Source organism: Culex pipiens, unplaced genomic scaffold (genome assembly GCF_016801865.2).
Source record: "Culex pipiens pallens isolate TS unplaced genomic scaffold, TS_CPP_V2 Cpp_Un0110, whole genome shotgun sequence".
NCBI lineage: Eukaryota > Metazoa > Arthropoda > Insecta > Diptera > Culicidae > Culex > Culex pipiens.
In genome coordinates, this window is record NW_026292927.1 from 442 (window position 1) to 13,056 (window position 12,615).

General features: G+C 46.7%; 1 protein-coding gene across 1 annotated transcript; it reads right to left on the reverse strand.

Moving 5' to 3' along the window:
- Positions 1–2,103: 2,103 nt before the first annotated feature.
- LOC128093784 (uncharacterized) lies at positions 2,104–7,413 on the reverse strand. The gene has a single exon (XM_052711545.1). It carries the CDS (start codon positions 7,411–7,413, stop codon positions 2,104–2,106), a length of 5,310 nt encoding a protein of 1,769 aa, XP_052567505.1.
- Positions 7,414–12,615: the final 5,202 nt, after the last annotated feature.

Consider the following 12,615-nt stretch of genomic DNA (forward strand, 5'->3'; position numbering starts at 1 on the left):
TGAATTAAAAAAATAAGCTTGAGATCAAATTTTAACATATTATAAGAACATTCTTCATGTTTAAATTTAATTCTTATAATTTTTGTATTGATATTTTTTAGCTGAAAAAATTGTGCAGGAAAACAAAATTATCCATTTCGTAAAATTGTGAAATTTATGAAAAAACTTGGATTGTTGTCTTAAAATTTACAAAAAAGGACTAAATGTTATTTCTTTCAGTTTTGACTGTGTTAACTGCAATTTGAAATTTTTTTTTCTTTTTTTTTTTAATAAATAAGTAAGCAAAACTAATGTATTTTTCCAGAACAACATTAAGCAAGCTTAAAAATCAAATTATTCATACTGAAAATAGATCGCTGGAAATAATTTTTTGCAATTCCGTCGTGAAACTACTTACTTTTCCTGTCATTCTTGAACGACGAAATAGCCTACTTTTCTGTACCAAAAATAACAGAATCGAATAGCAACACTTTTCAAAATAAATGCTAAAAAGTTCTACTTTTCAGCACTGAAATGGGTGCTGAAAAGTTGAACTTTTCAGCACTTGTTTCGAAAAGTAACACTTTTCAACATTTTTTTTGATTTAAACGATTTATTGACAAAATACATGAAAATTCGACTTAAAATTTCACTCAATGGGTGTTTTTCGAAATTGCAAAAAATGTTGTATGGAACTCGTTGCAAAACTTGATATTTTCAGCTCGGTGAACCTCGTTGGATAAATGTACGACTCGTGCTGAAAAAATCCTCTTTTTGCAACTTGTTGCATAAACTACTATTAAAATATTGAAAAATTAATAAAAACTTAAAAAAATTGCAAATTGAAATTTGAATGTTTTTTTTTAATATCAAGGTATTGAATTGTAATCGTCAAAAACAATTTCTTTACAATTTTAAACAAGTAAAAATTAAAATAAGTCAAATGAACACATTTTTGAATGCTATATTTGTTTTTCGTTTTTAAAATCAAGGTATCATATTTGCAACACTAGTTCTTTTATGTATTTGCTTTAAAAGAACCCAATCATAAGAAATTGAAAAAATGTGTTTACTTTTTCAACTTTTATCAAATATTAATTCCGGCCCGCCACTGCTTCAAAAAAATCAGATCTTGCCCGCAGGGCCAAAAGGTTGGGCACCCCTGATTTAACCGGAGAGTTGGGTTATTTTTTTTCTGAAACCCGATCAGTTTAGTTTTCATTATATTTATTCATATGGTTGGTTTAGAAATGTAAACACATTTTGATGATGCAAAAGAAAACCCACATGCAACAAAATTGCATGTCTCTCAATTCCATCAACGTGTAATGCATTAACTCAATATACCATGCTCCTACTCTAAAACACCCGTACCGAATAGTATCGCCAACTGTCTCTTACTCGTTCAAATTCCTGTGGGACAAGAATTTATTTGCCTTCCATTTTAAGAGGTTTACTGTACCGATCAACAAAGCCACCAAGCAGCAGTCCCACAGCAGACCTATTCCGGGAGAACCAACTTTTACAACTTCTTAGAACTTGAGCAGGCAAAAAGATAGATTAGTGCGGTGGACGGAAATTTGCATTCCAGATCTTGTCGTTCTGTGCGGCGGTGGCAGAACTTCTTGCCCGGCACATGTGTGTTTGCTCATGTTTTATTTTGTATTTATTTATTCACTCTTTGTAGCCGGACCCAAAGCGTCGGCACATGTGACGCGACCGTAGAGGCACAACTTTAGCCCACACTTTTTGTACCCTGAACTGGTTCTGTTCGGGCCGGCACGTTGGCCCCACGGAAAAGGCGGAATGTTCACGGGTGGACTGTATTTTAGAATCCGATGGCCGTGGGTGTGATGAAGAAAACACTCGGACTCTTAAAGCACTACTTTAATTAACTATTTAAACTAACGCGTGTTAACTCTACCGAGGGTGAAAAGGGACTGGTACCGCAAAATGGCGGTTTTTTCTCTCGTCGTCGTCGTCGCTCGTTGTTCGTGTCTCGTTCGTCGTCCTTCGTTCGTTCGGCGTCGCGGCAACGTCGCGCCGTTGCGCGCGAAAAACGTTGCGCAGGGTTGCGCTCGATCACAGCAAGCTGGTTGCGGCAAGCGAGCAGGGCTGTCATTTTTACGCAGCCAGTCTAGCCGCCAACATCCTCCCCCCGGGCTGGGACGAAGACGCAGCAGATTTTTCCGGTTCGTTGTCCAGGATCGGTAAGACGGACAGCTTCGAGGTCGGTCGTCGGATGACGGTTCCACCGACCTTCACGTCCGCAGTGCGCACAAGACCGTCCGGTCCAGGGTAGGTCTGTTGCACAATCCCCATTTTCCACTCAAGTGGCGGCGCGTTCTTCTCCTCCAGCAGGACCACCATTTGAGGGCGGACGTTCGGCATCTCCTTCCGGTTCTTTCCTCTTGGCTGGAGGGTCGTCAGGTAGTCCCGTCGCCAAGCTCTCCAGAAGTGCTCTCGCAAGAGCTGCAGGTGCTGCCACTTGGACAGCCGGTTTGTCGGTGTTCCCTCGTACGCCGGTTCCGGGATTGCCGTCAACGGACGGCCGATCAAAAAGTGTCCCGGCGTCAGGACTTCCGGATCCGCAGGGTCGGTTGACGTTGCGAAAAGCGGCCTTGAGTTGAGCACGGCCTCGACCTCCGCAAGCACGGTCGCGTACTGCTCGAAGGTAAGCTGTGCGTTCTTGAGGATCCTCTTCAGGTGGTACTTCGTGCTCTTTACAGCGGCCTCCCAAAGGCCACCGAAGTTCGGCGCGCCAGGAGGGATGAATGACCAGGCGATTTCCTTGGGCTGGCAGTACGTCTGGATCCGGTCGTTGAACGTGCGTTCGTTGAAGAGGACGTACAGCTCGTGAAGTTCTGACTTGGCCCCCTTGAAGTTGGTGCCGTTATCCGAGTGGATTCGGCGAGGCACGCCGCGTCGGCTGACGAAGCGCTGGAGGGCGGCCAGGAATGCCTCGGTCGTGAGGTCCGAAACAAGTTCGAGGTGGATCGCCTTGGTCACCATACACACAAAGACGGCAAAGTATGCCCTCACGATCTGTGGCTTCCGGGTTCCCACCTTCACAGAAATCGGTCCGGCGTAGTCCACGCCGACCTCGTTGAACGGAAGGTTCTCGGTCACACGGCAGGACGGCAGTCTCCCCATCAGCTGGCTCGTACTGCGTGGCTTCGCGCGGAAGCACGTCACGCAGCTTCTCGTCTCGCTCCGAACTGTCGACCGTCCATCGAGCAGCCAGAACTGTCTCCGCAGGATTGCGAGCAGGGACGACGGCCCCGCATGCAGGTGCTCTTCATGGTAAGCCTTCACAATCAGGTTGGTGACTCGGTGCTTGGGCAGGATCAGCTGGTGCTTGGCTGCGAACGGCAGCTCGGAGTGCTGCAGTCTTCCTCCAACTCGTAGGAGGCCTTCGTGTAGGAACGGCGTCAAGCCTTGGAGACGCCCGGCCGTGTCGTTCTCGGCCACTTGCTGGATCTCTTGAGACAGCACGTCGTGCTGCACCACCTTCACGATCAGCTTCAGGGACGACCGCAGCTCAGGAACGGTGAGATGGCGTAGGCGAGTTCGTTCCGTGGGGTTCTTGATCCGGCAATTGTTCACGAAACGCAGCACGTACGCCATTATCCGCTGCAGCTTCCGAAATGAGCTGCAGTCCTCGAAGATCGGGAAGTCGGTCGTGTTGCAGGCCAGCAAGGTAACTAGCTTCACTGTTCTCAACTCTGGCAACTCACTGTCCGGTATCTCGATTGTAGGTTCCTCCTGGTACACGACGGATTCAAGAAACTCTGGTCCTTCCCACCACTTACCGCATTTCATCAGGGCGGCTGGAAACATGCCGCGAGAGATCAGGTCGGCCGGGTTGTCCTTGGAGCGAATGTATTTGAAAATAAAGCCGCCGGTCTCTTTCCGGATCTCCGCGACGCGGTTGCGCACGAACGTTTGTAGTTGGTCCAGCGGTTTCTTGATCCACGCAAGCACGACTTGGCTGTCGCACCACAGCACCACGTTTCGGAACGGGAGATTCAGCGCCGCGATGACCTTCACCACCAACCTCGAGAGCAGTCGAAGGGCAAGCAGTTCCAGTCGGTGGATGTCCAGTGGTTTGGTTGGCGCCACCTTCGATTTGCTGCAAAGCAGCCGCATCTTGCACTTGCCGTTCGGGAGCAGACTGCGAACGTAGGTCACCGCACCGTAGGCGACCTTGGAGGCGTCGCTGAATCCGTGAAGCTCCAGGCCCGGGTTGCCAGGCCCGATCACGTACCGAGGGATACGGATGTCGCGCACGTCGGGGAGTGCGCACTGGAATTGTTGCCACGTGTCCATCATCCCGCCTTCCAGCAAAACGTCCCAGGATAGACCAGCGAGCCAGACTCGCTGCATCAGGATCTTGGCCTTGATGATGACTGGCGACAGGAGTCCCAGCACGTCGTAGAATTTGCCGATCTCCGAGAGGACACGGCGCTTGGTGGCATCTGCTTCAGCTTGGGTGACGGTGAAACGAAACTCGTCGTCTCCTGGACTCCAGTAGAGTCCCAGGGCCTTGACCACACCGCCGATCAATCCGTCCAGGTCGATCAGCTTCTCTCGATCGCTTTCAGGTATGCGTTCCATCACCGTAGGTTCGTTGGAGGTCCACTTGTGGATAGGAAATCCACCGCGACTGAGCAGGCCTTGCAGCTGCGTCAGACAGTCGATCGCTTCTTTGGGGGAGCTCGCACCGGACAAGATATCGTCGACGTAGCAGGCCTCGCGCACAATCTTGGCAGCCAGCGGAAAATTTTCACCTTCGTCGTCGCAGAGCTGGACCAGACATCGCGTAGCAAGGAAGGGTGCGGACGCGGTTCCGTAGGTCACCGTGGTGAGTTCTAGGACACGGATGAACTCGGACGGATCGGCCCGCCAGAAGATTCGTTGGAAACGAGAGTCGGACGGGGCCACGCGAATCTGGCGGTACATTTTCGAGAGGTCTGCGGTGAAAGCGACAGGGTGCTTTCGAAAGGCGAGGAGGATCGAGAAGAGATCGTTCTGGACAGTGCCTCCGACCTGAAGGGCTTCGTTCAGGGACACGCTCGTGGGGGACATCTTTGCAGATGCGTCGAATACGACCCTCAACTTGGTCGTGGAGCTCGAGGGGCGCAGGATAGCGTGATGGGGCATGTAGTAGCGGTTCGTGTTCGGTAAGTCGTCGGTCTCTTCAACCGACTTGCAGTGCCCCAGTTCTTCGTATTCCCTAATGAACTCACCGTATTGCAGCTTCAAGGCAGGATCTCGGGCGAGTCGTCGCTCCAGCGACAGGAAGCGCCGAAGAGCGAGGCTGCGGTTGTCGTCGAGCTTGGCGACGACTGGACGAAATGGCAAGCGTACCTCGTACCTGCCGGTTGGATCCCGCTTGTGGGTGGACGCGAAGAACGCCTCGCATTCTTCTTGCTCGGTGGAGACCGCTGTGGCACTGTCGATGTCCTCGACCTGCCAGAATCTCTGGATCGCTTCGTTGATGTCGTCGAGTGTGGCAGTGTGCGTGTACTGCGGGCTTGGGATGGTGTCTCCAACTTCTCCGGCGATGACCCAGCCGAGGTGAGTCTCGCGCAGCTCCGGTAGATTGCCAGCTAACTCCATCTGTCCCGATTTTAGCAACCGGAAGAACATTGCGACCCCCAGCAGCATGTCGATGCGGTCAGGCTTGTGGAATGCTGGGTCGGCCAGCTGGACGCCGACAGGAATCGGCCACTCGTTGATGTCAACTGGCACAGCTGGAACCATCCCGGTCACTTTCGGAACGATCAGGCACTCGACGTTGACGGAGAAGTTGCTGACTCGGGACTTGAGCTCGACCGTGACAGACTCCTTGGCGTAGGTCTTCACGGCCCCGATGCCGCAGATCGGGACGTTGGCAGCAACTCGTTGTAGTCTTAAGCGATCGGTCATAGCGAGCGTAATAAAGTTCACTTGGGAACCGTTATCGAGGAGGACGCGACAGGGCACGGGTTGGCCCTGGTCGTCGAGCAGGTTGACTACCGCGGTGAGCAGCATCACGGTCTTCACCGTCTGGGTGTGGTTGCAGGTCGCTTGGCTGGACGTCTGCTGAAATGGGCCAGCGGGTTGGATCACTGGCGGCTGGTTCACTTGTGGGGCCACACTCTGGGGAGTGGCCGGCTTCTGCGTAGATTCTTGCTGTTCTCGTGGTTCGTGCAGCGTTGTGTGATGTCTCCGTTGGCACTTACCGCAGGTGTACTTCGAAGAGCACCGTTTCGTTGAGTGTCCTGGCCGCAGGCAGTTGTAGCACAGGTTCTTCTCCCTCGCCTTGTCCTTTCGCTGGGCCACCGTGTATCCGAGGAACGTTGAGCATCTGAACGTTTGGTGTGCCTCGGCGCAGATCTCGCACCGGAATTCCGGCTGCGACGGTGTTGTGGCCGCGTTGGCTCGCTGAGACGGCTTGTTGGCGGAGGGCTTGGCTGGTTTTCGCTGCTTCGGTACCGACTTGTTCGTGGCCTCCCACCGTTCCAGAACGGAGACCCGGTCCTTCAGGAACTGGATGGCCGCTTCGTACTTCGGGAGTTCCCCACGCTTGATGGTCGCCTCCCACTGCTTGTAGGTTCCTTCGTCCAGCGCGTGTGCCAAGATGTATACGGCGATCTGCTCGGACACTCCGGAGAACTCCTGGCCCAGGAACTTGAGGTTCTCGACGTGTCCAATGAAGTTGTCCAGCAGGGCTCTCAAATCCGCGTGGCTCTCCTCTTCCAGTTTCTGCACTCCCAGCAGACCGCCGATGTGGAGATCGACCATCCGCCGCTTGTCTTCGAACCGCTCTTCCAGCAGTTCCCAGGCTCGCTCGTAGTTGCCATCCTGGATGGTCTTTTCGTCGATCGAACCTGCAGCTTCTCCGATCAAGGCTTGTTCCAGGTGGTAGAGCTTGATCCTGGCAGGCTCGTTAGACTTGTCCACGACGTCCTTGAACATAACCTTGAACCTGTCCCAGGATTCGTACTTGCCGTCGAACTTTGGGATGATTCTGGGCAGGGGTTGCGAGATGATCACCGGTTGGGGCCTGGCTGGTTGGAGTGCCGTGGATGGACCTGCAGCGACAGCGGGTGCGAGGTCATCCGCCCATCGCTCGAGAGTTCTGGAGACCTGGTCGTGCAGCTTTCTGAACTCCTTCCTCTTCGCGTCGTGTGGACCCCGAGTCTTGGAGTCGGTCAGGAGGACAATTCGCTGGTGGAGGTTGCCGAAGTCGTTGTTGATCCGCTCCAGGTTCTTCAGATGCGATCGGACATCCGAAGCCGTACGATCAGCTCGTGCCCAACCAGCGAGTTCCGTTTGGAGCTCCTCGAGGGTGTCCATCTCCTGGTTCCGGAGGTGGATCAGGCCGTCCAACTCATCTTCGTCTTCCGCTTGCTTCTTCGCCGGGGTTCGTTGAACTTTCGGCGGCATCTTTCACTTTTTCACTGCACTTTTGTTTGTTTCTCTTCTTCTTTCACTTTCTTGAACACTCGCGACGGGAAATGAGGCCGGTTGCCTCCGTCGGTGGTTTCGCGAATGTTCGGGAATCGAGACCGTGTCGTCTCGCACTTGTCACTCGCGGCTACGTGTCTCTCACCGGAGTTGGGTTGCACGGGAACTGTCCGTTTGCACTCTGAGGCCTTTGCCTCCTTCTTTTCACCGGGCTTCTTCACCACATCCACGCCGGATGTCCAAATCCGGGTCGATTGGACCAATGTTCGGGCCGGCACGTTGGCCCCACGGAAAAGGCGGAATGTTCACGGGTGGACTGTATTTTAGAATCCGATGGCCGTGGGTGTGATGAAGAAAACACTCGGACTCTTAAAGCACTACTTTAATTAACTATTTAAACTAACGCGTGTTAACTCTACCGAGGGTGAAAAGGGACTGGTACCGCAAAATGGCGGTTTTTTCTCTCGTCGTCGTCGTCGCTCGTTGTTCGTGTCTCGTTCGTCGTCCTTCGTTCGTTCGGCGTCGCGGCAACGTCGCGCCGTTGCGCGCGAAAAACGTTGCGCAGGGTTGCGCTCGATCACAGCAAGCTGGTTGCGGCAAGCGAGCAGGGCTGTCATTTTTACGCAGCCAGTCTAGCCGCCAACAGGTTCTAAGCACGGTAACTGTTCTGCTACAAGAACTGGAAGTGTGGCTTGAATACGACGTTGTTGGATTGTTGGAATTTGTGAACCCTAAAGTTACTTCCCGAAAAAAATATGTCTTGCTGTGGGAAGAATATTTAACTAACTTAATTTGAAACCATTTCTGGATATTTTCAAAGAATTTTTAGCAGCACATGAGACAACTTCTAGCTTGACCTGCCTATCAATTCTTGAAACTACACTCGAACTTGTTCTCAAGTGTTCAATACAAAATAGATACCAGACCACAAGAGGCTTTTTGTGTGTCCTATGCCAAACGAAGGTTAACTCCATAGAGCTGTGGCGAATTCTTGCCCGCGTTCACATTGCTTGCCGGCGGTCCTTTCAAGTGCTGTAGGGTAACTGCACCACGTGTTGGGTACCATGACGCGTTGAAATCAGCAATAAATCGCCTTTCAAGTGCGCGTTGAATTTTGAGACTGTTTCTGTGCGAAGATGTGTTTGTTTGCTTTTTTTACTTGTAACCAAAACATTGCTGAGGGGTATTTATTGAGTTTGTAAGTTATGTTGCAGTGGTTTTTAGACAATAACAAGTTTTTCTGTGTTTGAATGTTTCAAGCATTTTGTTTAAAATTTATTGTGTTGGGTATCTCAAAAAAATTTTTTTTTTTCGCTAAACAATGAGCTGGATCGCGCTAATTAAATAACGATTTTTAAAATTATTTTCCAAGTGTTTTTTTTTTCTTCAAAATTCAACAAATAATCAGAATCAGAAAATCTTTGAATAAATACTACGTCATTTGTGAATGGCAAATGATCAAAACCAAATCAGAGGAAACAAGAATCGATTGAAAAGTATTGGAAAGAAGAACTTCTAAATTTTAAGAAAATTTTAGATTTGGGGAATTGATATGTTTTATGCTACTTTACCAATGTTTCAAAAATTACATATTTTTGAGAGGTTAACCTTGGCTGTTCATTTTACAAACAAGAGCGGCAAAGCTTTTCGTAAAACAAAAGTTACTCGAAATGTCTTCCTGATCAAGCGAAAATGAAAATTATGAAATATTTGGGCTTTAGAGGGTTTATTTTCCACTAGAATACATTAAATTTGGAAGCAATTTACTTGAAACTGCATTTTTTTCTAAGTTCAAAAATAAATAAATAGTAGCGACACGTGAAACCTCCACCTTCAAACTCAGAGTGGGTGGACCCAATTTGTACAATGTTTAAAACTTCATACTGTGTGGCGGGTCCAATAAATCAAACTGGACCATGGTCGCAGTGTCTCATAAAACTTAAGACACATCACAATTTCCGCGCTAGCTCGGTCGCGCGATGTTTTTTGGCAATTTAATTCAAAGTGTCGCCAGGCCGGATTGACCTTAGAAATGCCAAGGCTGGCTCAATTTTTGACAGCGGATCAAACGCGCTAATTGTTGCACTTTCGCGGGTGACAAATTGCCCCTTTTCCGTTGCAATTTGGCACCGCTTTGTCTGCCAATTTCTTTGCACCACGGTGCTGTTGAAGCTTTAATGAGAATGCGTGTCAAATTGAGCTCCAATTTGAACCAACCCCTGCTCAAAGTAATGGCGGCGAACGAAATTGAAAGGTGTCGTGAGAATTTTCCAACATGCGCCGCAGCGAAAAGAAGAAAGCATCGACCCGCTGCGGAACAAAAGAATTTTCCCTCCCAAATTATGACCAATTTTCGGGTGCGACTTTCGACTTTTTATGTGTGTCTGTACGACACACACGTGTTGACTGTGTTCAGTGGAACGAGATACCACGTGTGTGCTTTGAGCTGGGGTGCTGAACAAGTTCGTTGTCTTAACGTGCGTTGAAGTCTTTTTACATGCATTATATTGGATGGTATAATTTTGCAAGTCCTATTATGCCCCTGATCGCATAAATGTCCCATATTCAATTTCATCGCTTTTGAGTTGTTGATGCAGTTTGGTTCAAAATCGTGTGCTTTTCAGAAAAGCACACAACATCCAGTACTTTGTTCTAGAAATTAGGAGGAAATCCAGTTTTTTCGCGAAATGCGTTTTTCTCAGCTTGCTATTTTTGCATATGGGACATTAATGCAAACATGGGCAATATATTACTTAGATACATATTGAAGTTATCTATAAAATAATTAAAAAAAAAGTATGAAAAAAATACATGTCAACTTAAATTGCGGTTCACTGATGCCTTTTTTTAACGAAGACAACCTTTTTGGATTGCAAAATTTTGTTCAAAGTAGTAATTTGATAAATATTACCAAATATATGTCACAATCTGTGAGTGTTAAATTCGCCACGCACACATTTTCGTATCCAGACAAATTATTGTTTATGTAAATCCGTTACCTCAGTTATTCAATTTCGTTAATCTAAAAATGTCGGTAATTGCACCAATCATCGCCACGCGTCGTCGTATTCCGTCACAACATTACGCCCGTCGGGCATATTTGGCAAACAATTGAACACACATAACCCACAATTTTTGGTTCGACCAAATTCAGGCTCCGGTGTGGCACCAGGAAATTGATTTTAAATAGTTTTGGCTCGCGCTTTTGCGTACACGTTTGATGACGAAATCGCAATTTAAGCCTTCCACCCGCATTGCACGCTGTTAGAAAAATAGGATATATGTATATTTTTTACTTTGAATCTCTTAAACTATATTTTTAAAAGTTAATTTTTTTTTTTTAGGTTTTTTTTTTTGAGTAAATAAATAACTTCATCAAAATTAACGGTCAACGTACCCATAACTTTCCCAAAGCTACCTCTGCAAATCCAATAATTGCCAGTGAGAGTCTTTCCTCCTTCCCATATATTTACGCCATCAAGAAATTGCTCACTACCTGGGGCCAGGGTTTTACTCTCCGCACTCGTGTTTTTTCGATGCTGACAGACAGGCGACGAGAGTGTATGAAGTCATGATAATAATCTTAATAACGGTTATTTTACTTCAACTTTGGATGGCGTTTTTTTTTTGTTTGCAACGTGCATAATTTCCCCGCGGTCCTTCCCAAGACTGAAAATGTGCGAAAAGAAATTTGCTTGGAAAACAAGGGGCTCGTCAAAAATCTGGGTTCGTCTGCACGCAATCGTTGGATTAGCGTTCTACGTTTGTCAGAATAAGCACAGCTGATGATCGAGAGTAAAATGCTCTCAATTTGGATTGCGATCGTTCTATTGCTCTCTGAGCGTATGTTGTGAATGTTGATTGCTTTTGAAATTTCCTAAATGGTAGAAGAAGACCACTATCTAACCTTTTGATTCCTCGAAATAAAACCAAAACTTGACCTCAAAAATGATAAATATTTCACTGGAAGAAAACGAAAAACCGCTGTTATAATCGACATTTTTCAAGATAAACTGACCATTAGCAGCCAAATTGCGCCCTCATCCCAAAGTCAATGAGAAGCGGAACGGGGTGGTGCCAATTAGCAGGTGGTAGTTCCGTGGTCGCCTGTCTGTGTCCACGCTCGGTGAAGGTCGTGAATGTTGATTGTTTTCATAAACATACAATGGACCACTTCCCGGCGAATGATGCGGTCTGAAATTGTGGTCTTGTTAGCGCTAAGTGAAGACGCGTCAAGAAGTAACCCCTTGATAGTAGTATAATTTTGTTGTGTTTGAAATTATTTCTAATTTTATTCCAGAAATGAATCTAAAGTAGCAGGAAATTGTTCGCTTTGTTTAATTTCTGAGTGTCAAAAATATTTAAAACATTGCCGAAGTGCCAATTTTCGCATAAATGTCATGGCAAGTTTGTCCCAAGGCATAAGTCTGTGTTAAGTTGCCAATATACTTGATTTCCTCCAGATTCTAGAACATAGTACTAAATATTTTTGGTTTTTGTGAAAGAGGACATGATTTTGAACCAAATTGCATCAGCAACTCAAAAGATATGTAATTGCATATTGGACGTCTATGCGAACAGGGGCAGTGAACTACTTATATGTTTTCTCAAATAAAATGTGCAATTTGGTAAAAAGTGTGGTAACAGTCATTTAAATATTGTCACATTTCCCCTCCCCTTTTATTAATATTTTATTTTCTTGCAATAATTTGCTTGTTTTCGAATAAAATCCTAAATCCAAAACCGTAAATAATACAGCCAAAATTTGCCCTGAACAAGTCTGAAACACAGTATGCAGATTTTCTAAAATAGTGTCCATGATTGTCCATTCCTGAAAATAATACTTTATTTCAAAAGGTAGAGAAAAATTTTCAATGAATTTGCCTAAGAGACATTGAAGATTGGACCTCTGAGTGCTGAAATACAGCAAAAAAAAGAAAATGAATCAAGAAATTTAAGTTTTTAAAGTCTCATCCAAATAGTTTTATATTTTGTAGTACCAATATCTCAGAAACTAATAATTCTATCTTCAAAGTTAAAAAATGAAATATTTGTGAAATTTTCTGATAAATTAGAAAAATATTTTAGTGTAGTATTGAATATTTAACCTTTTTGAAATGTTAGTCTATATTGGCACAAGACTCCTTAAAAAGTAAGGTAAATTAACAAAAAAGAGTTACA

Bases quoted from the DNA above. Each gene is read 5' to 3' on its own strand.
- LOC128093784 (XM_052711545.1), bottom strand. From the start codon at position 7,413: ATGCCGCCGAAAGTTCAACGAACCCCGGCGAAGAAGCAAGCGGAAGAC.